This window comes from Dasypus novemcinctus, chromosome 23 (genome assembly GCF_030445035.2).
Source record: "Dasypus novemcinctus isolate mDasNov1 chromosome 23, mDasNov1.1.hap2, whole genome shotgun sequence".
NCBI lineage: Eukaryota > Metazoa > Chordata > Mammalia > Cingulata > Dasypodidae > Dasypus > Dasypus novemcinctus.
The window spans coordinates 7089924-7114663 of NC_080695.1; the positions used below are offsets into that span (position 1 = coordinate 7089924).

A 24740-nucleotide genomic window follows, 5' to 3' on the forward strand; every position below is an offset into this window, starting at 1 on the left:
CCCAAGATAAAACGCAACTTTTATTTGCTCAGTTGGCAGCAGAGAAATAGACCTTCGGAGGCTCTCCGTGCCATGCGCTGCGTGCAGTGCCGCCGCCGTGTGCCATCGAGCTTACGTGTCCGTGTGATTGGAAGCGGTGCAGCCAGCACGCCCCACACGGGGTAAACGCAGCGCAGGTATGGGGCACAGACGGACGCACAGCCAGGACAGACATGCTCCACGGCACACGGGGACGCGGGGGGCCTGGAGGAACAGAGCCCAGAGGAGGGGTGAGACCCCCGCCGACACCCACCCCCCAGGGAGGCCCTGCACGTCGGGGCAGAGCATGCGCCTGGCTGGCAGCCGTGGCCCCAAACCTGGGGCTTTCCCAGCAGAGCTCTGGGAAGTCAGCAGCCCCATCGGCAAAGGCCCCATTTCTGCTTTCCAGAAGGGTCTAGGGTGGGCTCGCACCCCCGCGAGGCTGGGGCTGGCCCGGAGGCTCCAGCTGCACCGGGCACTTTTGCAGCATTTCAAAGGAGCAGCTTCTGCCCTTGACTGAAAGCATCAAAGGAACACCGGCCTTTCTAGTTACGGGTGAGCCAGGAACGCTGCGAGCCCGCGCCACGCCACGCCGTCTCCATCACAACGAAGCCGAGGACGCGGGCTGGGCCGGATGCGCTCTGGCCCCGGAGCTGCCACCGTCGCTGGCCTCCGAGCCCCGTCTCGAAGAGTCCGATAGAGCAAGACCAGCCGGCCGCCCCCAGTGAGAGCCGGCCTCCCGGGGTCGGCCTTGCTGCTTACACAGCGATCAGCGCCGCTGAGCGGCTCAGGCCCGGCGCCAGCCACGCTCTGCTCATGTGACGTCGTGGAAGTGATGAACTCCGCACGCACAGCCGGCGGAAGGGGTCAGGCCGGCCCCGCTCCCGCTGTGCTTTTTAACACGTCTCCCCCGAAATCAAACCATTCCCGTTTCAGATGCAGGATGCGGGCCTCCTCGAGGTGCCTGCCTGCGGGGGGCCCTAACGCACTCCACAGAGGGGCGGGAATTCCACCTGCTGCCCGCTCGGGGTGCCTGCGGGAACCAGCCAGAGGGCCCGGCTGGAGGGGGCTCCCCCTGCGGGGCGGGGGCAAGGTGGGCGGTCCCTGACACTGTCCCAGATTCAGGCCCTCCCTCCCTTCTCCCTTCCTTCCCTCCCACCCCCCCTCTCTCCTATATTAAAAAGTGCAAGTACTTCTTAAGCCATCGTTAAAACGTCCTGTTGACAACACGAGATGTCTCCGTCACGCTGTCACGTCATCCACGCAAGGACCACCCTCTAACCCTTGCGCTCACGTCTGCGGCGTCCGTGAGCATCCGCCGTCAGTGTCTGCACTTCCTTATTTCTGCTTCTTGACTCTAGGAAGCTGTTTGCCAACTTCTCCCACGTGCGCGTCGGGCCCCTTCAGCTTTGGAGGGTGGCGGCTGTGGCTGAGCAAGTTCTCAAACCATCAAGGAATGGAAATTCCCTGGACTCTCAGGGGACAGCCTGACCCCAGAGGGCCACTGAGCATCTTGGGGTTTTCGCAGACAACCTCAAGCGAACCCTTAGAGTAAGCTTGGAGCCCACTTGGGTTTTTCCCACCTGGAATTTTTTCCTGAATGGATAGAGCCGTCCTGTCACAAAGAATACCCTTAGGAGATGAACCTGCGCCCTCTGCCCCCCCCCCCACCCGGCCCCCCAAGGTCAAGGGCCAGTCCCAGCTCACATGGTCCACAGGCGCGCGCTTTTCGGCTGCGGCTCCGGCCCCGCGCGAGCGCCCTCCTGGGTGGGCCGGGGCGGCTGCAGCCCGGGCAGGGGGTGGGGGCAGGAGAGGATGTAGTCGATGCTGAACTTGATGCCCCCGTGCTGGTCCTTCTCGCCGGCGGGGCCCGGGGCGCGGGCCGGGTGGGCCGGGGCGGGAGCCCGGGGCGCGCCGGCGGGGTCAGGCGGCCCGCGCGGCCCCCGGGCGCCCCCCGCGCGCGCCCCGCTCGCCGCGCCCTCGCGCTGGGGGCCGCGCCGCCGCCGCCGCCGCCGGTAGTTGCCGTTCTCGAAGAGGTCCAGCAGCGAGTCGCAGCCGCCCGCGAACGTCCAGTAGTTCCCCTTGCCCTTCTCCTGGCCCTCGGCCCGGGGCACCTGCGCGGCGAGAGAGGACCCGGCTGCGCGGGAGGCGCCGCTGCGACCCGGCGCCCGCGTCTGGGCGCCCCCGGAGCGGCTCGGGGAGCGGGTCGGGAAGCCCCCCGCCCGCTCCAAGGAGCTTTCCAGCCGCTGCCGCTGGGACAGCTCCACCCCCACCGCCGTCAGCCAGGGGACCCGGGCGGCGCGCAGGGGACCCGGGGCTCACCTTGACGAAGCAGCTGTTGAGGGACAGGTTGTGGCGGATGGAGTTCTGCCAGGCGCGCTGGTTGGCGCGGTAGTAGGGGAACCTGCGCATGATGAAGTCGTAGATGCCCGCCAGGGTGGCCCTGCCCGCCGGGCTCTGCTGGATGGCCATGGCGATCAGCGCGATGTAGCTGCGGGCGCACGCGGCGCTCAGGGGCGGCCTCCCGCCCGCGCCGTCGGCGTGTTTGGGCGAGGGCCGAAGGGACCCTTGGAGCGCGCGGCCCCGGAGCGTCCTCCCCGCACTGGCGGGGCCCCTCCGGGCAGGTGCAGGAGCCTCGTCTCTGAGCTCCTCCCCTCGCTCTGTCCCAGACAGGTCGGGCCAGCCGAGCGCCCTGAGGAGGACGGTCGTGTCCGCGCGCCCCCTCCTCCCCGCCCGCGACCCGCACTCACCTGTACGCCGGCCTCGTGAGCCGCTTCTCCTCGTCGGAGCTGCCCGCGGGGTAGTCGTCGGCGTCGTAGTTGAAGCAGTTGTAGGGGTACTGCGAGCTGTCAAACATCCTGGCGCTGCCCTCGGGGCCGCCGCCGCCTCCGCGCCGCCCGCCCGGCCTTGGCAGAGGTGGGTCCCCCAAGCCGGGGCTGGACGCATCTGCACTGCGGGCCGCTCTCCGCCCCAGCTGGGAACCTGGGCTCCGAGGGCCCCCCCCGCCCCTACCCCGTTTTCTGGCATCCAATCCTGACGCGCGGGAGGCCCCAGCCGCTTGCTGAAGCAGAGCCGGGGGAGCAGAGGCAGGGAGGGAGCTGGTGACCCTCTGCCCGGGAGAGGGGGCGGGAGGGGGCAGGGGAGAGGAGGGGGAGGGGAGGAAGAGGAGGGAGGGAGGGGGAGGGGATGGGGAAGAGGAGGAAGAAGAGGAGGGGGAGGAGGGCAAGGGGGAGGGGGCAGGGGGAAGAAGAGGAGGGGAGGGGAAGAGGAGGGAGAGGATGGGAGGGGAGGGGGAAGAGGAAGAGGAGGAAGAGGAGGGGAGGGGGAGGAGGAAGAGGAGGAAGAGGAGGGGAGGGGGGAGGGGAGGGCAGGGCGCTGTGCTGGGTGGGCCCGCTGGCGGGTGGCCCTCTGCGCCCACTGCACTCCCCTGCGCACCTCCTGCGCTCCGGCGCTGGCCCAGTGTTCCGGGCAGGGCTGGCTGGTTCCAGAGTCCAGGGGCCCCCAGCTCCTCAGAGCTCCCTGGCCTGGGGACCTGGAGTGCCTTGAGACACCGAGGGCCTTCCCTGGACTCCAGGGTCCCTGGCGTGGACATGGGAGCTAAGTAGCCGCCACCTGAGCAGAACCGGGAGTCAGGCCGGGGAGCCAGGGCCGTCCATGCCGCCCCGCGAGCCCCCCACTTTCCGCCCAGAGGGGCAGGTCCACTCCCAGCTGGGGGGGCCGGGGGCGCCTCCCCGCCCAGGCACTGGGCCAGACCGTGCCCAGCACCCCGGACCCCGCCCCGCTGCCCAGGACGGCACCGGCCCTGTGCAGGCAGCTCCTCTACCTGCCCCTGCACCCCTCCCCGCCGGGGCCTGGTGGGCTCTCATCAGCAAAGCTGCTCCTTGGGGGCCCTGAGCCTGACTGGGGGTCAGGCACGTCAGGGCCCAGGAAAGGGGGGTGGCGCCAGGGCCCTCCTTCACGGGGCCGTCCACCAAGGCACTTGCCGAAGCCCTGGGAGTTGACCTCGAGCCTGGCCCATTGGTCCTCCTGCAGCCAGGGCCCGGACACAGCTCCTTCCAGAAGAGTCCATTTGCAGGTAGCGCCGTCTGCTCCGAGGAGGGCCCTCGTCGCCGGCGGGGCCAGGAGCCCGGCAGCGGCCCCTCCCTGGGCCCCCAGGTCTTCCATGGGCCCCCCTCGCACGGCGCATCCGCTCGGGTCCCCGTCACCGCCGGCCCCCCAGTCGTCCCCACGACCCAGCATCAACCTGCCACGCAGGAAGGTAACCGCGCAGCCCCTCAGTAATGGTGCTGCCGCTTCCTACACACGCGCGTGCGGCCACCACGCCGCCGCCGGCCATCCCGAGCCTGGAGCCAGAGACGTGGAGGTGTGTGCGCCCCCAGGAGCCCGCGCGGCCCTCCAGGGGGCCTCTCCTCCGGGACGCGGCCCCACGCCTTCCGCGGCCGCGCTCGAGCCGGGTCTGCCCGCACCGTGGAGGCCGGTCGGCACCGAGCGGGTGACCTGTACGTGCCGCAGCAGGTGAGTGGAGAAGCTGCTCCGAGAGATCGCCCCCAGGAGCCTGCGGCACCCCTGAAACAGCACCTCGAGGACGCGGAGAACGGATGGGGCTCTGGCAGGGGAGGGCACGGGCGGGCGGCGGCGCCATGGGCGCAGAGGGCGGCGCCGGGGAGCCCGCGGGCAGCGTCCCTGCCTGAGGCTTCTTAGCGCAGTCTGGAAGGAGCTGCCCCCGGGGGAGGGCGTCGGGGCGTGAGCGGAAGGAAAACTGGACCTAAAGCTGCAGCGGCCTTGCCACCCTCTCGCCCCCCTCCCGTGCGGGCTAAGGAGGTGGGCACCTGAGGCCGAGCAGCGGGGCCTGGCCGCCGGCCGGGCAGTGCCACGTGGGGACAGGACCCCGCCTGCTCTCCCTCTGGAGCCGTGGTGCCCCCGCCTGGGCCCCGCTGCGCGGCTCTGTGTCCTCCCACCAAGCCCCGAGGGCGGGCTCTGGGGCGTGTCCCCTCTACCCCCGTGGCCGGGCGGGAGTGGAGCAAGAGGTTGGCGGGAGCAGGTGGCACGACACGCCCTCCCTGTGCCCCGGCCCCAGGCGCGCTGCCCAGTCCCCCGGCCTTCCTGGTGGGCCTCCTGCTAGTCCTTGCCGTGGGAAGGGCGTTTCGGAACGTCGTTCCAGCCCGGGGCAGGACACTGCCAGGTGGCCGCTGTGACCGCAGGTGACCCTGGGGCCAGCACTGGCCTGAGGCGGACCCCGAGGTGGGGCCCCTCCACCGACAAGGGCAGACGGAGACGTGCGAGGTTCAAGGTCAGAGCCCAGAGCACCGAGGGCTCAGTGACCAGCAGCCTGCTCTGTGCCGCCGCCAGGGCCAGTGGGGGCACCGGGCCGCGGGCAGTGCAGGGGGCTCTGTGAAAGGAGGGGTGTGCCATGAGAGCCGGGGGGCTCTGCGGACAGGCTCTTCGATGCAGTCTGACTTTCCTGCTTGCGTGGAGCCTTGGGCCCCAAACCCCGAGCCAGGGCACCCTCACTCCCGGTGCTGCTGTTTCCAGGAGGTCTGCAGACGCTCTGAGCGAGGGGGTCAGTTCTGCTGGAACGTTTGTGGCCGCAAACCAAACCACCCCTGGCTCCCGCAGGCCGGGACGCCTGTCCAGGGCAAGGGCAGCTGCCCCGCTGACCTGGCGCTCCCTCCACCTGCAGCCAGGGCCGGGGCCGCCGCACCACGCGCTCCCCAGCCAGCCCCGGGGAAGGAGCGGACGCGCCGGCCCGGGGCCAAAGCAACGCGACGAGGAGAGCAGGGCTCCCCACGCAGTCGCTGAACTCGCCACAGCCGCTGCTGCTCGGGCGCACAGAAACCGAACCCCAAGCGTGGGCAAACGCTTGGCAGCCGTGGCGCATGCTCTCCGAATCGTTGCGCAGCCAGCAAGTGGCGAGGCCGGGGCCTGGCCCAAGCCGATGGCCCTGGGCCAGCGTCCACTCTTCAGGGAGGACCTGGGAGCACCTGAGCCCGGCGGTCCCCTCAGCGGGCCCCTGGGGAGGGGGCAGTCACCGCAGCTTCAGCCACAGCCGTGCTTTACTCTAAAACTGCGCTGTGTTTGTGCGTTTCTCACACGATAAAAACAGCAGCGTGTGGGAAAATAGCTTGAACTTGAAGGTGGGAACCTGGTTTGAAGTTGAAACGTTCCATAACGCAGATAAGGAGTGTGGGCTCCGGGACACCGGCCTGGACTAGACGGAGCGCTGTCGGGTCAGCACGAAAGCTGCCTGCGTGTGGAGACGTTAGAACTTTGTTATGACCTGCTCCCCGGCATTGCCGGTGCTACAGCTCTAATAACAAGCAGCCTTGAAAATAAACACAGAGAACTGCTGCGTTGTAATGTCTAATAAATACGATGTGGAAACTGGGGTCGAGGCTCCCAGTTCCAGAAGCCATTGAGCCCCCTGGTCCCATCTTTATCGTCTCACTTGTGTCTTTCTTTCTGTCCTTTTATTTCTTTGGTTCTGCGTCGCCTTCCCTTCGTGCAAACCTACTGCTGAGCCGGTCTCAGCAACTGGAGCCTGAACAGGGACTTGAGGGGAAGAGGAATCGCTTCGAGCAAAACTAAAGGTGTTGTCGTGGCGCAGAGCCCGAGTGGGTGAGACGCCTTCCCAGTCCTCGGTGAGCGAGGACACTCTCGGGCATTCTAGCAGGGGCACGATGGGAGACGGAGACGGTTCACCCGTATGTCTGTCTCCTAAAACAGCTCCTCATGGCAAGAGGAGCCGAGGCCAGGGAGCCTTGTACTTTAGAACTCTTACAGATTATAGAAAAATATTGCTCATAGTTTCCCGCAATAAGAAGTTTAGAATTGGGAGATTAGGAAAGAGTAGAAAAAAGAATTCAAAGTTTACATATACAAGGTGTTTTGCTCCCTCTTACTATTTGGCCCACTTGGACTATTATTAAATCTGTTTTGATACTATATCTAAAGTTTTGCCTGTAGCTCCTTTATTAACTGACTTTAGAAAGTCACTTTCCCCTCTGCCGACACCTCCTCCCTCTCCCATACAAGGAGCTGCTCAGCCAAAGTTGTCAGCTTTACAACAGGCCACCTTACAGGCCAGAACGGAGGGAAATCGTGTGGAGCTGCTTGTGCAAGGAGAGGTTAAGTCACAAATGCAATGTCCTGGGCAGGCAAAAGTGCTAAATAAGACCCTTGTTAGTGAAATCACGCCTGTAAGAAGACTCTCTGTTAGAGTGTTGACTAAGGTAAGGAAAACGCTCTGGAGCAAGTGGGCAACCCCCTGCTGCCTGCACGAGCACGTGGCTGTGGGCGAGTGGGGGCTGGTTGAATTACGCCGCTGGAAGAGGAGGAAAACACGGCAACATTAGTGTTCTGTTTTGTTTCCATGCTAATTCTGATGGGCCTACTTCGCCAAATTAATAAAATTAGTACAAAGTTTTTATCAAGTTGTTAAAAGGAATTTTTGGTTTTGAATCAATAGCTCACTCCTCCCCTTTCCTCTGAGAATTTAACCACTGCACGTGCGCATTGCGGGTCTGTGTGCTTTTGCTGGAGCTTTCAATAAAGTTTTGGTGAACACAGACTCTTTTCTTTGGCAAGATGGCGGCGTACGCCTTGCCTACTCGCATCACGCACGCTTTGGATCGGCATCTAGTCTTCCCGCTGCTTGAGTTTCTCTCCGTAAAGGAGATAAATAATGAAAAAGAATTACTGCAAGGGAAACTGGATCTTCTTAGCAATACCAACATGGTAGACTTTGCTGTGGATGTATACAAAAACCTTTATTCTGATGGTATTCCTCGTGCTTTGAGAGAAAAAAGAACCACAGTTGTTGCACAACTGAAACAGCTTCAGGCAGAAACAGAACCAATTGTGAAGATGTCTGAAGATCCTGAAGCTACCAGGCAAATGCAGTCAACAGGACGGTCGGATGCTGTTTGACTACCTGGCTGACAAACGTGGTTTTAGGCAGGAATATTCAGACACACTCTACAGGTATCGAAATTCCAGTGTGAATGTGGGAGTTACTCAGGAGCAGCAGAGTATCTTTTCTTTTTTGGAGTGTTGGTTCCAGCAATGGATAGAAATGCTTTGCGTTCACTCTGGGGAAACTGGCCTCTGAAAGCTTTACGCAGAATTGGGACGCAGCCGTGCAAGACCTTGCACGATGAAAAGGGACCGTAGATACTAACTCCGTGCGTTCTCCACTCCAGGCTCTTCAGCAGCGAGCACGGCTTATTCACTGGTCTCTGTCTGTTTCCTTCAGCCACCCCAAAGGCCGAGATAACATTATTGATCTCTTCCTTTACCAGCCACAGTATCTTAATGCAATCCAGACAATGTGTCCTCATATTCTCCGCTATTTGACTATAGCTGTCCTAACAAAGATGTTTGAAAATGCTGGCAGGTGCTAAAAGATCTAGTCAAAGTTATTCAACAGGACTCTTACACACAGAAAGATCCAATGAGGGAAGCGGACTTGGCCCAGTGGTTAGGGCATCCGTCTACCACATGGAAGGTCCGCGGTTCAAACCCCAGGCCTCCTTGACCCGTGTGGAGCTGGCCCATGTGCAGTGCTGATGTGCCAGGAATGCCGTGCCACGCAGGGGTGCCCCCCGCGTAGGGGAGTCCCACGTGCAAGGAGTGTGCCCCGTAAGGAGAGCCGCCCACTGCGAAAGAAAGTGCAGCCTGCCCAGGAATGGTGCCGCACACACGGAGAAATGACACAAGATGACGCAGCAAAAAGAAACACAGATTCCCGTGCCACTGACAACAACAGAAGCGGACGAAGAAGAACACGCAGCAAATAGACACAGAGAAGAGACAACCGGGGTGGGGGAGGGGGGGGAAGGCGAGAGAAATAAATAAATCTTTAAAAAAAAAAAGATCCAATTACAGAGTTTGTTGAATGCTTATATGTTAACTTTGATTTTGATGAGGCTCAGAAAAAGCTAAGAGAATGTGAATCAGTTCTTGTGAATGACTTCTTTTTAGTGGCTTATCTTGAGGATTTCATTGAAAATGCTCACCTCTTCTTATTTGAGACTTTTTGTTGCATCCACCAGTGTATGAGCATTAACATGTTAGCAGAGCAGCTGAACATGACTCCAGAGGAAGCTGAAAGGTGGATTGTGAATTTGATTAGAAATGCGAGACTGGATGCCAAAACTGATTCTAAATTAGATCATGTGGTTATGGGTAACAATGCAGTCTCACCCTATCAGCAAGTGATTGAAAAGACCAAAAGCCTTTCATTTAGAAGCCAGATGTTGGCAATGGATATTGAGAAGAAACTTAATCAGAATAGTAGGTCAGAGGCTCCTAACTGGGCAACTCAGGACTCCCGCTTCTACTGAGGAAGTGTTTACCAAAAAAGATGAAAAAGCTATAAAGAAAGATGAAATAATAAAAGCATTATATTAAGTGTGACATTCATTTTAGAAAAAATTAACATATTGGTTATAAATTTTGGAGAATTTGAATAAAATTGAGTGTTCCATTTTATTTTTAAAAAAAATAGCTTACTCCTGAACTTCAAGACTCAGTGTAGTCTTAAAGAGTAGTAATCCAAAAAATGTGTGTTAACTGTCTGTCTCAACTGCTAAATAAGAGCATAACGTATTTATGCTTCTCAAGTTATCCTAACTGGTTGCTGATTATTAATAACAGTGGTTCCAAGAACAAGCTTGCATGTTACAGCAACATGGATTCCAAAAGAAATCTTAAAAGCAATAAAATCTAAGATGTGATATGATGGAGAACTTAAAAACAACTATACCAGAAAAGTAAGAAGAGTCAAATTGTAAACTTTATGTTTCTGTTGGTGTGTTGTAATTGTTTCTGTGTTTGTCTATTTGTTCAATGTTAGTGTATATTTTGATACCTCCAGATGGTAATATAAATTAATAAATAAAAATTTCTAAAAGAGCTCTATTCAAATGGCCAAAAACTAAGTAAGTGCTTATTTTAATACATAAGTTTAAATGTTAATAAGATCTCTACAATGATAAAAATTATAAGTCTTGATTAACAAAATTACTATGTCTCTTAATAAAGAATAGTTCTTGCCTAAATTGAAATGAATAGTTTATTTTTCTTCACAGAAAAAAATGAAGGATGTAAAACTTAAATGAATATTAAAGAAGGTAAAAAGTTTGTAGGAGTGCTGACTGAAATTTAATAAGTAAAAAAAAAAATGTGTTTTGTCCTAAAATAAGATGCCTGGTTTTCATAAAATCAGAATGAACATATGCAGGACAGGACTTGAACGCATATGGCAAGTTGTTGAAGATACTATGGTAACATTAAGTAAGGGGATGTGTTCTGTGAAGGTGAAATTTGTCTTAATATAATTATAATTTATATGGTTATAAGTAATTAGAAGACGTTTATGGAAGCATTGTTTGAATTAAAGTGCTTAAATAGCTAATTCCAAGAAGTTTTTATTAAACAGAAACTGAACTGATAATAATAACAAAAAGTAATTTTGTAATAGGAAAACTTGTCGGCAGCCAGCCTCTCCTGACTTGTTTCTAAAAGACTGTTTCTAGTATTGCTTGCTAGTAGGTATTTGAAGTAAAGAAAAGTTATATTTGCATATAACCAAACTGAGTAATTATTTTAACAAGTTAGTTTAGTGTTGATGGTAATTGTATGTTGTAAAAGGTTTGATTGGAAACAGTTTCCAAAATCATTTTGGTAACTTATGTATGTAGGATGTATAGAATGTGTTTTTATTATTAAAGAAATGGAAAATAATTTTGTCCTAAGATAAAATGATTGGTTATTAAGAAAGAGTAAAATGTGGGACAAAACTTGAATGAATATTGAAAGTGCAGAAGGTTCACGGAAAAGGAATTTTTATGGTTAATGTTGAGTAAGATTTGATGGGTCTGTCTATAAAGTTTTAAAAGCTTTAGTATCAATAGTATATTGAGGCAAAGTTAAAATTTTGTTCTTTCTCAAACTTTCTCAAGTTATTAGTCTGTTTTAGTAAAAGTTTACAAAGAGTTTTTCTCCTGAATAATCAGTATACAAAGAAAGTCTGTTTTATCAAAATAGCTTCTTGTACTTTAACCTTATCATTTCCTTGGTTTTTTAAGAAGAAGCAAGTCTTATCACTTTTAAAGAAACATGATGTTCAAACCTGCTTTCTCAAAGTCAAATCCTGAAAAGTATCTTTTTATTTCAAACTATTGCAAAAGATTTGGTTTTTTTGCCTTAAAAAAATTAATGTAATAAAATAGTTATGTTCCTATAATATGTTGTAAGTTGAATGGAAAGTGGTTAAAAGTGTTATAAAATTAAAAGTATTATTTAACTCTCTGTTAATTAAACTTGTGTGAGTAAACAGTTCATATGAATACTTAAAGAGTGTATAAAATTCCTGGAAATTTACCAGTGTTTCAGCGTAATATGAGACAAAAGTACAATGTTGTTAATCATGGTTGTAATTATTTAATAGAATGTGTCACAGAAACAAACTCTTACCGTAACTTAAAGTAACACCATTGCAGTATGCAGCAGTTTGAAATATTGCTAGTTTGTTGCAAGAAATTAATATCCAACTGTGTCACTATCACTTTGTTTTAAAACTTGCCAAGACTTTCTTTAGGATTTCCTTAGGCAAATCAAGCCAGCCTGCATTCCCCTACCTGTAGAAAACCCAACAATGGACTTTTGCAGTGCTTCCCCAAGATTGTGTGCAGAGCTCAACCATCTGCCCTGCCCTGGCAAAGAATCTGGCTGCACAGAAGACATCTGTGGCTGAAACCCTACTGATGACATTATGTTAACCAGCAATCCTTCTTTCAGAATTAAATGAAACATCAGAGACAATAGTATCTTTTTTTTTTTTTTAAGAATTTCTCTCCCCTTCTCCACTCCCCCCCTCCAGTTGTCTGTTCTCTGTGTCTATTCGCTGTGTGTTCTTCTTTGTCCACTTCTATTGTTGTCAGCGGCACGGGAATCTGTGTTTCTTTTTGTTGTGTCATCTTGCTGTGTCAGCTCTCCGTGTGTGCAGCATCATTCCCGGGCAGGCTTCACTTTCTTTCGCGCTGGGCAGCTCTCCTTACGGGGCGCACTCCTTGCGCGTGGGGCTCCCCTACGTGGGGGACACCCCTGCGTGGCACGGCACTCCTTGCGTGGATCAGCACTGCGCATGGGCCAGACAATAATATTTTAAGAGCCTAAAATAGGCAAACGATTGGGACAGGTTACAAGGTCCCTGCTGCTCTATCAGATTCTTAAATGTTGTTTGGTTAGGTAAGACAAAACTATACCCTCTGCTGTAATTGATAAAGCACAATGTTTTCTCATGTTAACGGAGTAATATTGTTGAAATATTTAAAATCTCATCCCTCACTTAGCTCAAATATTAAAACCACGGCGCGTGTTAATTGGGGAAGGTCCTTCCTGGGAGGAGGGCACCTCCACAGGCTGCTTCAAAAATAGAAAAGGGGGAGGAGGTGGACGATGACCTAGCCTGTGGATCGGCTGTGGCCAGCCCCAATCTTGGCTTTGGGTGGGGTCTGTGGCGAAGGCAGCGTTCTAAACAAGCACCCCTTGGGTTTTAGTCACAATTCTGGGAAGGGGCCAAAAGTACAATATAAAAAAGCAATTTTGTGCAGCATAAGAAGCCCTGCTGAAAGTGAAAGATTTAACCCAACAGTGTCCGGTCACTCTGAGGCCTGCCATCCCTACCTAGGGCTGGATTGCAGATACTGAAAACAAGACAGAAACAATGGACTGTTGTGCCTCACCCTCTATGGGGGAGAGATCTGTGGAAGATCATCTGGGACCCCTGCCAGCAGCGACAGGTGTCTGTCACGTCCTGCCCACTCCTCTGACATCTCTCAGGACTGCTGAGGCAGATGCCTCCGTGAGGATCCAGAGCCACACCGTGGAGACCTGAGAAGAAGCAGCGTGGCTCCACCAGAAGGGCGAGCATCAGGAGTACCAGACCCTGCGGTGCCTCGCCCGCAGTGCCGGCTGCCTGCTACTCGCCAACAGCTCAAGGACTTCACCCAGGAGTGTCCACTGTGCTCACTCCAGCGACTGGGACACTGGGCCCCTCCTGCTCTTGGAGGGACGAGCTATGCTTTCACTGCTGCAGACACTGCATCGGGACTCTTATAACAAGACAGTTACTATTTTCTGACTAGAAAATGGATCCTCACACAATGGACTAAGTTTAAATTCAACACTGAGTTGTGGCCCCAGGTCCAATAAAGATGCTAACAGTGAGACCAACGAAGGCATTGAAATTAAGAGTTAAAGTTCCAGTACCCCACAGCCAAAAATGGGGGAGTAACAATAATTTGTGGCTTCCTGTGCCTCAAACTATGCAAACTGGGGGAAATGAGGTCATTTTTGATCAAGTATATAGCCTTGCTGGTTGGGAATCTTAAGCCCATGAGAAATGCAAGTCTGTTCATTAATGTCTGCTAGTTGGAAGTCTTATTGTTTATTGTTGTATAATCTACTGCAGTTATAGATTATGTATAAAATACAGCTTCAAAGTTGGTAGAAGAATTACAAACTGTAAATATGTGCTTATGCCTACAATGTGATTGGAATGTATCTGGTTTTTGTGGGACACCCTATGTATACAATAGCAGGGATATTCCTTAGAAATCAGTGAAACATCATTTGTGTGGTCATAAAAACATTTTAAGCTTAGATATTTCTCAATTACAAGCCCAAATAGCAAGCATTCATCATGCTCGTTTGCAGTTGCTTCCTGCCTCATGAACTATGGCAGGAATTGCAGATGGATTAAGATCCCTGCACCCTGTGATACGGATGAAGAGTTGGGGAGGGGGTCTTCTAGGAGGTGTACTAATTATCTGTTCTGATCTGTTTTGTATGTTTTTAGTCCTCAGATTCATGCTACAAACCCTCCGGGGTATGAAACAGCAAGAAATCTCCAAATCTGCCTTCACTGCTTTGCAAAAACAAAAAAGGGGGAGATGTGGGAAAACAGCTTGAATTTGAGGGTGGGAACCTGGCTTGAGGTTGAAATATTTCCATAATGCAGATGAGGAGTGTGGGCTCAGGAACACTGGCCTTGACCAGACGGAACGCTGTCTGGTCAGCATGAAAATTATTTGTGTGAGGAGCGTTTGAGCTTTGTGTGGCCTGCTGCCCAGCATTGCCGGTGCTGCAGCTTTAGTAACAAGCAGCCTGGAAAGTAAACATAGAGAACTACCGCTATGTAATTTCTAATAAACATGATGTGGAAACTGGGGTCGAGGCTCCCAGTTCCAGCAGCTGTTGAGCCCCTGGTCCCATCTTTATTTTCTCTCTCGTGTCTTTCTTTCTGTCCTTTCATTTCTTCGGTTCTGCGTTGCCTTCCCCTCGTGCAAACCTATTGCTGAGCGGGTCTCAGCAGTAACAGTGTTGACAACAAGTGCATAGAGAACAGCCACAAACGGCGGCTTAAACCCGCGTGGATGAGCGCGGAGCTCTGCGTCAGGGGTCGGGGCCGGCTCGCTGGGCTCAGGTCTCGCTCACCTGAAATCAGGGTGTCGGCCGAGCTGAGCGCTCCTCTGGGGTTTGGGGGACCCCTCCACGCTCGTTCTTGCTGGCACGCTGCCTTCCTCACCCAGCCCTCCTGCCATCCCGCTCCGCATCTCGCTTCCTCTCCACCGGCCAGAGGCTCCTGCTTCGCCAGGTGCCCCCTACCTGAGGCCAGGGGTGCTCGTGACACAGCCCTATCCTGGGTGCGAGCGCCATCGTCTGCGCAGCCCCATGTGCCACGCGGGCGCTCGCCAGGGAGGGGGCGGTCCTGGAAACCGCCCCAGAGTTCTGCGCGTTGAGCCTCTCCTGCTCTCCCACGCAGCCGCCGCCAGCTGCCCTGGCGCTCAGCGCGGCGCAGCGGCCCATCACGATGCGGTGGCATCCATCTTATTCCAGACTAGCCTCGGCGGTGGCACCAGCTGTTTGGGGCTTGAGCAGAATGTGACACGAAAGTCCGTGGCTGGAGCAGGACACACAACGTGGCTGACAGGAGGAGGAGGCTGGAGAGGATCCTCCTCGCGACAAAACCACCGAGGAAAGGGGCTCCAGGGCCACGGGGACGTGAGGCAGCCAGGGACCGCCCCTGCTCCCAGCACACAGCAGAGCTGGGTGACCATAAGCAAGGGCCGCTCTGGGCTAGAGCAAGGCAGCTGCTTCCGTGGGACAGGGAGGAACGGCCCCTTGTAGTGGGTGCAGAGCCACCGGGCTCCACGTCGCAGGGCCACGAGCTGTCCCTGCGGGCAGCGGGGTCCAAGCGGGCCCTCCACGGGAGGGGCCGGGGCCAGGAGGAGAGCCGCCCCCAAGCTGCCCGGGTGCTGGAGTCACGCCACCGGCTCAGGGCCGCAGCGTGCCCGGCACGGAGGGCCCGGGCTGGACCTCGTGGCCGCCGTCCCCGTGCTGCCCCTGCCGCATCCCCGGACGGCACGGGGCAGGATTTGTCTATCGGACGTCGCGCTCTGGAGGGGAGCTCGCGGCAGTGGCCCACGATGAACACAAGCCTCCCCAGATTGAGTGACTCAGAACAGCACGTCTACATCGCCTGCAAACCTCGCCTCAAGTGGCGGCTTCAGGGCCGGGGCTCTTGCTGTCCGTGGCGGCCGGAGGCTCAGCGGCCCTGCGCGGCCTTCCTCCGTGCTGCTCGGCGTCCTCCCGGCGCGGCGTCCGAGCCCTTCCGCGAAGCGCCACCTGGCTCAGACACGGATCCGAGGACAGAAAGCACAGCGCGTCGGGCAGGTAACCTTACATTGAGCTACAATTTCTCACCGTTGGCCTGAGAAGCCTGAAGTTCGATCCACGCTGGTTGGGGGGCTTGGGAACAGACCCTCATCTCTCACAGATGGTTCCTAAACTGACACATCTTTCACGGGAGACGCCTGGCAACATCCATCAGAATTAAAAATGCGAGCACTCTCCTGCCTAACAATTCTCTTTCAAGGAATTTACCCTCCGAAATGTATCTGCACTCTGCTAAACGAAAAAACTATAGATTATTCCCTGCAGCACCATTTAAAATAGCAAAAAGCTAGAAACCACCTGAACGTACATCGACAGGGACGGTGAAACGAATCACAGCGCATCCACGAAACGCGATCCTGCGCAGTCCCCGAGACGCAGGAGGGCTGCGCTGCCCACGGCGATGGCGTGGCATGCGGCGGGGTTCCTGACGGTAGATAACCGCATGCCCCGGACGGGGTAAGCCGGTGAGAGCGTCACCGGGAGGGCAAGAGCAGCTCGCGTGACCCACGGGAGCCTGGCGGGACGGCCTGCAGCCGAGATCCCGGCAACCGCACCGCGAACCCACCCGGGAGCGGACGGAGAGACCACCCCGTGGGCGGAAGCCACCAGCACCCCGCCACCCCACCCTGTGCAGGGATTCTGTCTGGGAACCACGAGGCCCAGGGATCCGGAAGCTTCCGTTGCTGTCCTGCCCGGCAGAGTGCAGGCCGAGGCGAGGCCCGTTTCCCTCCGTTGCCACCTTCTGAGCCAGGATTCCCTCAGATGCTTCCCAAGGGCCCCGGCCAGAGACGAGGACAACAGCCCCTACCGGGGCGCAGGACAGGTGAGCTGCCACTAGGGGGCGGCGAGGGCGCGGGCGTGCGGGAGGCGGGACGCCCACTCCAGACACTGCTGTCCAGTTAAAAGAAACTCGGTGGGAGGGCGCTCTGTAACATGCTGATGCTAGCGTAAAAAAGGGGGAAAGTGTGCGTGTGCACGGCTGTGCTTGCGTGTGTGTAAGGGCACGTGAATAAAACACCAGCAGCAGCACGTGTGAAAAACCCACTACAAGGGGGGGGCAGGACAGCTTTCCGCTCTCGGCCATCTTGAACTCTTAAATTTTGAACCACTGGATTGTTTCCTGTCAAAAGCAAATTCCCCATACTCATCCTCCAAATATGAGAAATAATGCAAACGAATAAGGTACGGGTGTGACCTGGAAACTAGAGAGAGGACAGCTGCATGGACTCGAAGAAAGCAGGAGCAGATGCAGTAAAGGGGAGAGACGAAAATGAGAAAAGTGAAAGTAATGAAATAATGGAAAAGAGCAACAAACCCATATTTATTTATATACATTTTTATATTTATATATAAAGCCATTGGGTCTTTTAACAGCTACCATGGTAGACAAAACTTTTGCAGCTATCATCAAAAAAGGAAAATGCAATATAAAGAAGGAAAACAAGGTTACAATCATAGATATAATCAAGGTGAAAATGATGAGAACACCGTGATTAAAAATGCATGATATTACAAATAACTAAATGCCAACAGATTTGGAAAAGTAGAAGAAATGAATGACGTTCGGAAAAGTAAAATTCAATAAAATGGACTCACTCCCAAAGAACTAGAAAATTTGAAAAATGTTGTGATCGGTAGATTAAAGAAAAAGGATCTTCTTAAAGAAAAACAAAACGCTCCTCTCCCAATTTCAAGCCATCGGGCCCAGACGCATTTACCGAGACGCTTGCACCAACCCCAGCGTCAGGCAGTCGCTCACTAAGTAAACTCCTCCGGTCGTGGAGAAGAGGAAGCGCCAAGTTCAGGTCCTAAGACCCGCCTGTTTCACTCCCCATTTATTCATGAACCAAAAACGTGACAGCGTTCTGCTGCGCCCTGGGGGTGGGACACGAAAGCTACGCAGCCGCGGCCTGGGGAGCAGAGGTGGGGGCCTGGGGGCAGCGAGGCACGAGGAGCGGGCCGCGCTGGGGGCTGCGCTGGGAGCACCTCGCCCCGGCACCTCGGCGCACACAGGGGACGCGGAGGCGGCAGGTGGCCTGGGGGAGACCGAGACGCCCCTCCACCTGGAAGTCCCCTCCCACCCGGCCTGCTGCGACCCCGCAGCTCAGAGGGCGCCAAAGCTGCTGCCCGCCCTGCGGTGAGGGGCGCCTCCCCGGGGCTGGACCCGCAGCGGCTCAGGGCAGCACCCCCTCAGCACCCCTCCCTCAGCACCCCCCAGTACCCCTCAGCACCCCTCCCCTCAGCACCACCCCTCAGCACCCCTCCCTCAGCACCCACCAGACTCCCCCCAGCACCCCCCAGCACTCCCCAGCACCCCCTCAGCACCCGTCCCCTCAGCACCACCCCTCAGCACCCCTCCCTCAGCACCCCCCAGTACCCCCTCAGCACCCCTCCCCTCAGCACCCACCAGACTCCCCCCAGCACCCCCCAGCACTCCCCAGCACCCCCTCAGCACCCCTCCCCTCAGCACCACCCCTCAGCACCCCTCCCTCAGCACCCACCAGACTCCCCCCAGCACCCCCCAGCACTCCCCAGCACCCCCTCAGCACCCGTCCCCTCAGCACCACCCCTCAGCACCCCTCCCTCAGCACCCCCCAGTACCCCCTCAGCACCCCTCCCCTCAGCACCCACCAGACTCCCCCCAGCACCCCCCAGCACTCCCCAGCACCCCCTCAGCACCCCTCCCCTCAGCACCACCCCTCAGCACCCCTCCCTCAGCACCCGCCAGACTCCCCTCAGCACCCCCTCCCCTCATCACCCCCCAGCACCCCTCCCTCAGCACCCCCCTCAGTACCCCTCCCCTCAGCACCCCCTCAGCACCCCCCAGCACCCATCCCCTCAGCACCCCTCCCTCAGCACCCCCCTCAGTACCCCTCCCCTCAGCACCCCCTCAGCACCTCCTCAGCACCCCCAGCACCCCCCCTCAGCACCCCCCCAGCACCCCCCCTCAGCACCCCCTCAGCACCCCCAGCACCCCCCCTCAGCACCCCCAGCACCCCCCTCAGCACCCCCAGCACCCCCCTCAGCACCCCCTCAGCACCTCCTCAGCACCCCCCTCAGCACCCCCCCAGCATCCCCTCAGCACCCCCAGCACCCCCCTCAGCACCCCCTCAGCACCCCCCTCAGCGCCCCCCTCAGCACACCCAGCACCCCCCCTCAGCACCCCCTCAGCACCCCCCTCAGCACCCCCCTCAGCATCCCTCAGCACCCCCCAGCACCCCCCCTCAGCACCCCCAGCACCCCCCCTCAGCACCCCCTCAGCACCCCCCTCAGCACCCCCCTCAGCATCCCTCAGCACCCCCCAGCACCCCCCCTCAGCACCCCCAGCACCCCCTCTCAGCACCCTCTCAGCTCCCCGCTCAGCGCCCCCCTCAGCACCCCCCAGCACCCCCTCAGTGCCCCCCCAGCGCCCCCCCAGCACCCCTAACTACCAGCTTCAACAAGGTTAAACAAGCTCAAGTCACATGACGTAATTCCCAAGTCCAGGTTTCAACGGAAACTCACACAGGAGTCCAAGTCCAAGGGAAAACCTCAGCAGGAACGAGGAGAAGCAGCGGGTGCCAGCGCTCGAGGTGGCGAGGTCGGGTCATCTGGCGCTATTTTAAAGCAGCCGACCCAGAAATGCCTCGCCGAGCAGGTGCACCCGCGAAACCCATGGAGAGTGGGCCGTCTCAGCAAAGAAGCACCAAGACCCAGCAGAGAACAGACAGAGAACGAAATGGAGTCAGGGGCTGAGGAGTAGGATAACCAAAATAAGAAAGTGGAGGAGTTGGCGCCACAATGGAGAAGACAGAGGGGGGGATCAGAAACGGAAGACAGACCACGAGAAATTACGCAGTCTGAACGATAGAAAGATGATGCATTTAAAAAAGGGAAAATAAACAAAGTCTCAGATCCATGAGACATAAATTTGTGTCACTGAAGTTCTAGAAGGAGAGAAGAAAGAGGGTGAAGCTGAAAACATAACCAAAGACATCTTGGCCGAGAATGTTCTAAATTTGGCAAAAGATGTAAACTTACAGATTCAAGAAGCTAAGTGAACTCCACACAGGATGAATCCAAAGAAATTCAGGCCGTGTGTGTTAGTCAGCCGAGGGGGGCCGATCAAAGTGCCAGGAATCTGCTGGCTTTTATAAAGGGTACTTATTTGGGGTAGAAGCTAATAGGCCCAAGGCCCTGAAGAGCCCGGCTCGAGGCACCGTAGCAGCGCTTGCTCGCCGAAGGTGGTCGCCGCATCTGTGCGGGCCAGCTTCCTCCTCCCGAGGAGGCCCCGTGGCCCCCGCTCCTCCCCACCTCGGCCGTGGGCGGCACGGGGCTTGCCTCTCTGCTGGGGCTTTCTCAGAGCCGCGCGCTCTCAGGAGAAGGGCTCGTCTCCTCCCGGGCCCTCGGCCGTGTCTGTGGAGCGCTCTCTTCCTCCTTGCTCTCCTTGATCAAGTGTCCATTTACACAGCCCACCCAGGGGGCAGGGCCAACCCTGCACACCCTAAGGACGTGGCCGAATCAAAGCCCTAATCTTAACATAATAAACATAAACCTTTGGGATTTAGTACAATCAAAGGGCATCGCTCCCAGATGAACAGACCAGTTTACAAACATAATCTATATCTCTTTTTGGAATTCACAGATAACATCAAACTGCCACACCATGCATGAGGGCCAAAGATGCGCTGTGTTACTAAATCAGGGGATATGGAAAAACATACCAAACGTATGCTATAGGCCAGAGGTAGTGGGAATAGTCTGATGATATTATCTCATAATTTGTAACAAATGTTCCACGACAATGTAGTGTGTTGGTGGAGGGGTGGTGGATGGGAATTTCACACACGTGCATGATTGTTTTGTAAATTCACAGCTTCTCTAATAAAAATATATTTTAAAAAAAGAAACCTAGGTCAAGACACATCATAGTCAAACTTACAAAAACTAAAGATGAAGAAAAATCTTAGAAGGAACAAGAGAGAACCATGCCTTGCTCATAGGACAAAAATAATCAGAATGACAGTGGATATCTCATCAGAAGCCGCGAAGGCCAGAAGAAAGTGCTTATCAAATGTTGTAAGAAAGAACAGTCAACCCAGAACGCTAAATCCAGTGAAAATACCCTTCTGCAAGGAAGGGGAAATCAAGGCCTTCTCAGATGAAGTAAAAGTAAGAATTTGTCACCGGAGGACCCATCCTGAAAGAAGAGTTAAAGGAAGTTCTCTACACGGAAAGGGAACGAGGAACAAGGACTCCTGGAACCTCGAGAAGGAAGGAAGAATAGCGACAATAATAAAAAGACGGGTAAAGACGACACATTTCTTTTCTCTTCTTGAGTTTTCTGTATCATGTTTGATGGTTGAAACAAAGATTATGACACTGACCTAGTTCTCAATGTACATAAATGAAATATCTAAGGCAATAATGTAAATGAGGGTAGGTTTCCAGACTGCACTCAAACTTGTGCATGTCAGTAGACAGATGAGTCATGCATGTACAGGGTAATGCCTACAGCAGCCACTGAAACAGCTGAACAAAGATACTAAACAAACGAGAGAAATCAAAGTAGAATTCTAAAAATGTTCAATAAGACAGGACAAAGAAACAGAGCCAAAAAGTAAAATGGCAGAACTAAATCCAGCATATCAATACTTACTTAAATATAATGCTCTATCTCGATTAAAAGGCAGAGATTGAAAGGATAAAAAGAAAACAGGAGCCAAAATATGCTGTCTAAAATTATAATGATATAGGTAGTTTGAAAGCAAAAGGATAAAAAAAGATATATATACCATAAACATTGATCAAAAGAAAGCAGGAGTGACTATATTCATATTATATAAAATAGAATTTACTTAGTTTTTAAAATTGATTTCTCTCCCTTCCCCTCCCCCCCATCCCCAGTTGTCTGCTCTCTGTGTCCATTCGCTGTGTGTTCTTCTGTGTCCGCTTGGAATCTTGTCAGTGGCACCAGGAATCTGTGTCTCTTTCTTGTTGTGTCATCTTGCTGCATCAGCTCTCTGTGTGTGCAGCACCACTCCTGAGCTGGCTGCATTTTTTTTTCATGGGGGGCGGCTCTCCTTACGGGGCGCACTCCTTGTGCGTGGGGCTCCCCTACCCGGGGGACACCCCTGAGTGGCACGGCACTCCTTGCACGCATCAGCACTGTACATGGGCCAGCTCCACACGGGTCAGAAGGCCTGGGGTTTGAACCCTGGACCTCCCATGTGGTAGGTGGACGCTCTATCCATTGAGCCAAATCCTCTTCCCTAAAACAGACTTTAGAGCAAAGAAAATGACCAGAGAGGGAAGGACATTGTATATAAGAAGCCTGCTGCCCTACAGTATTCTCTACAAATTTGATTTCGCATAGCTTCAGAAGATTGTGCCAGAATTCATCATTTCCGGAACCTCATGAGATGAATAATTATGTTCTAATTTGTAACTTTAGATTTATTAATGGTGATTTTCCTTAGAGATCAGCCAGTCTTTTCTTTTAAGAAAGATTTCTTTCCTAAGCTTCCTCTCGCCTGGCCTTGTGGGGCATCGGCCAGTTCAGCCGTGGACAGCTCGGCCGGCCCAGCAATCACAAGGCGATAGACCAAGCAGCTCCTCGCGCTGAGAGGCCGGGCTCTGTCTTCCCTCACTCAGTGGGCGATGCGTGAGGAGACTGAGAAGAAATACAAAGACTATTCCCGTCACTTCCCAGCCAGCCGGCCAGCATCCGAAGGGTTTCCTGACCCACGGTGGCTGAGCTCGTGCCTTTGCCAGCCAGTGCCCCGGCAGTTAGCACCCAGCAGCACGCCGGCAGGTAGCACCCAGCCAGTGTGTTAGCACCCAGCCAGCGCACCTGCAGTTAGCACCCAGCCAGCACCCTGGCAGTTAGCACCCAGCCAGCACATTAGCACCCAGCCAGGCTCTCTTGGCAAACAAGTGCTGCTGGAATTTCAGGAGCAAAATGGAGCATTTGAGACATCTAAGATTTTAAAAATCTTTACAGAAACCTACATTTTAGTGCAATTGGTAGCAAAAGAAAAAGCACGGGATAACAACCCTGCCCTGCTGATGCACTCGGGCTGCTGAAGGCCCTTTGTGTTTTGTCAGCACCTCCCGCTCCTGCCCCGAGTCAGGCAAACTGCAGTGGAGCCGCGCCTCCCGCAGCCAGGGTGCAGCTCTGGCAAAGCGCCCCAGCACCCGGCCAGCGTCTACTCTGTAGATTCTGGGCACCAGCAGCACATCCTCCCTGGATTATTACGTGCACTCGGTAAAATAAGCAGTCGAAAACATTAGCAGTTCTTCTGGTCTTATATCAGGGTGGGAAAAAAACAGATTACATTTGGAGTCCGAAGACGTGAATTTAGATCCTGACTCACAAGTTGTGCAACTCGGAGAGACCATTTTTGCTCTCTGAATCTGTGTTCTCATCTGAAAATGGGCATTTTTACTCATGAAACTTCTGAATGCGAGAGAGTCAAACCAGATTCAGACAGGCTTAGAGAAACAGCAGCGACCCCCCCATTGGACGTGGACCCCCATTCTCCCAGCTCTGCTGCTTTCCCAGCGCCGGGTCAGGACACGGACGTGCCTTTTAGGGACACACGTGGCCCTTGGTGCCACAGGACGTTCCTTGAACGGCGCCTCGGGGACACGCAGAGGACGGCCTGGTGGTCAGCGAGGCCAGCTGCCCCTCGCCCGCCTCCGCTGCGCAGAGGGTCTTGCCAGGTGGAGAGTGGCGGGAAAGCGGGTCCAGGGCAGGGGCGTCTCCCCGGCCAAGCGGCTCCCGGGTCTCCCGCCTCTGCCACGGCTGCCGTCACAGTCCCAGCCCTGGGACCCTCAAGGCCCGGCTCTGGAGTCCCTGGCCGTGACCGCAAGGGACAGCCGCGCCCGGCCCTTGCTCGGCCCTCGCTCGGCCCAGGCTGCCCTCTCTGAGCCAGACCAAGGACTCGCCCGCCAGGAAGGCCAGGCTCCAGGCACGTTTGTCCCAAACACGGTGCCTGAGAGGCCAGACGGCAGCGATTCCACGAGCCTGGCCAGCGACGCGGTCCAGGTACCGGCTTCTGTTCTGTTTTTTGTCACCCCCCCACCCCACCCCGCAGCTTGCTTGCTGTCTGCTCTGTGCCCATTCGCTGTGGGCTCGTCTGTGTTTTTGCTTGTCTCCCTTTTTTGTTGCGTCACCTTGCTGAGTCATCTCTCCACGGCATCTGCGGACCAGGCCGTGCTCCACAGCGTGCGGGCAAGCCCGTCCTCACAAGGAGGCCCCGGGACGTGAACCCAGGGCCCCCCATATGGTAAGCGGGGGCCTAGCTGATGCAGCCACAGCTGCCTCCCAAAGGTACTGGTTTCTGAATTACTCTGGGTCATTTTGTCACAAAACCTGAAACACAACCCAAATTGGCTTATAAGAAAAGAGAAGAGCCACTGTTGGCTCACGGAGCCAGGACAGCTGGGGCCAGGCTGGCTCACACGCCCAAGGCCACAGGGTGCTCCAGGCTTGTGTCCTCCAGCACGGCAGCCCGTGGCAGCCCTTCTCAGTCCACGTGGCAGCCTGTGTCGTACACTCCTCTGTCCACGTGGCAGCCCATGCCAGCCCTTCTCAGTCCACGTGGCAGCCTGTGTCGTCCACTCCTCTGTCCACGTGGCAGCCCATGTAGCCCCCTCCTCAGTCCATGTGGCAGCCCACACTGGCCCTCTGTGGTCCACGTGGCAGCCCTGCAGAACCTGACCTGTCCTGGGGTGCAGGCAGGGCCGCCCCTCCTTCCTCCCGGCCCTCAGCGCTGGCAGACGGGAGGAGGGAGCTCACCGGAAACCGCAGGGGGTGGGGGCGGCCCCTCCCCAGCCTCAAGGTCAGAGGTCGGCACGGGGTGGTCCCCGGGAGAACGAAAGGTGTGAGCAAGAGGGAGAAGGAAGCCTGGGTGCCGAGTGGGCGGTCCCCACAGGCTGCCGCTGCCCGGTCCCTCACCACGCGGCTCTCCGTGGAGCTGCTCCTGCCCGGCTGCTGA

General features: G+C 55.4%; 1 protein-coding gene and 1 pseudogene across 1 annotated transcript; one reads left to right on the plus strand and one right to left on the minus strand.

The window, feature by feature from the left end:
- FOXL3 (forkhead box L3) lies at positions 1-7648 on the minus strand. The gene is made up of 3 exons (XM_058285679.2): positions 2769-7648; positions 2341-2509; positions 1-2132 (listed from the first exon to the last, which is right to left on the minus strand). The coding sequence occupies exons 1-3, from the start codon at positions 3608-3610 to the stop codon at positions 1722-1724; spliced, it is 1422 nt and encodes a 473-aa protein (XP_058141662.1). The 5' UTR covers positions 3611-7648; the 3' UTR covers positions 1-1721.
- LOC101420901 (eukaryotic translation initiation factor 3 subunit E pseudogene) lies at positions 7603-24740 on the plus strand (annotated as a pseudogene).

Coding starts and splice junctions, on each gene's coding strand:
- FOXL3 (XM_058285679.2), bottom strand. CDS start 3,610: ATGTCCACGCCAGGGACCCTGGAGTCCAGGGAAGGCCCTCGGTGTCTC. Junction 2,510..2,768: donor CTCACGAGGCCGGCGTACAG/GTGAGTGCGGGT, acceptor GTGCGCCCGCAG/CTACATCGCGCTGATCGCCA. Junction 2,133..2,340: donor TCAACAGCTGCTTCGTCAAG/GTGAGCCCCGGG, acceptor CTCGCCGCGCAG/GTGCCCCGGGCCGAGGGCCA.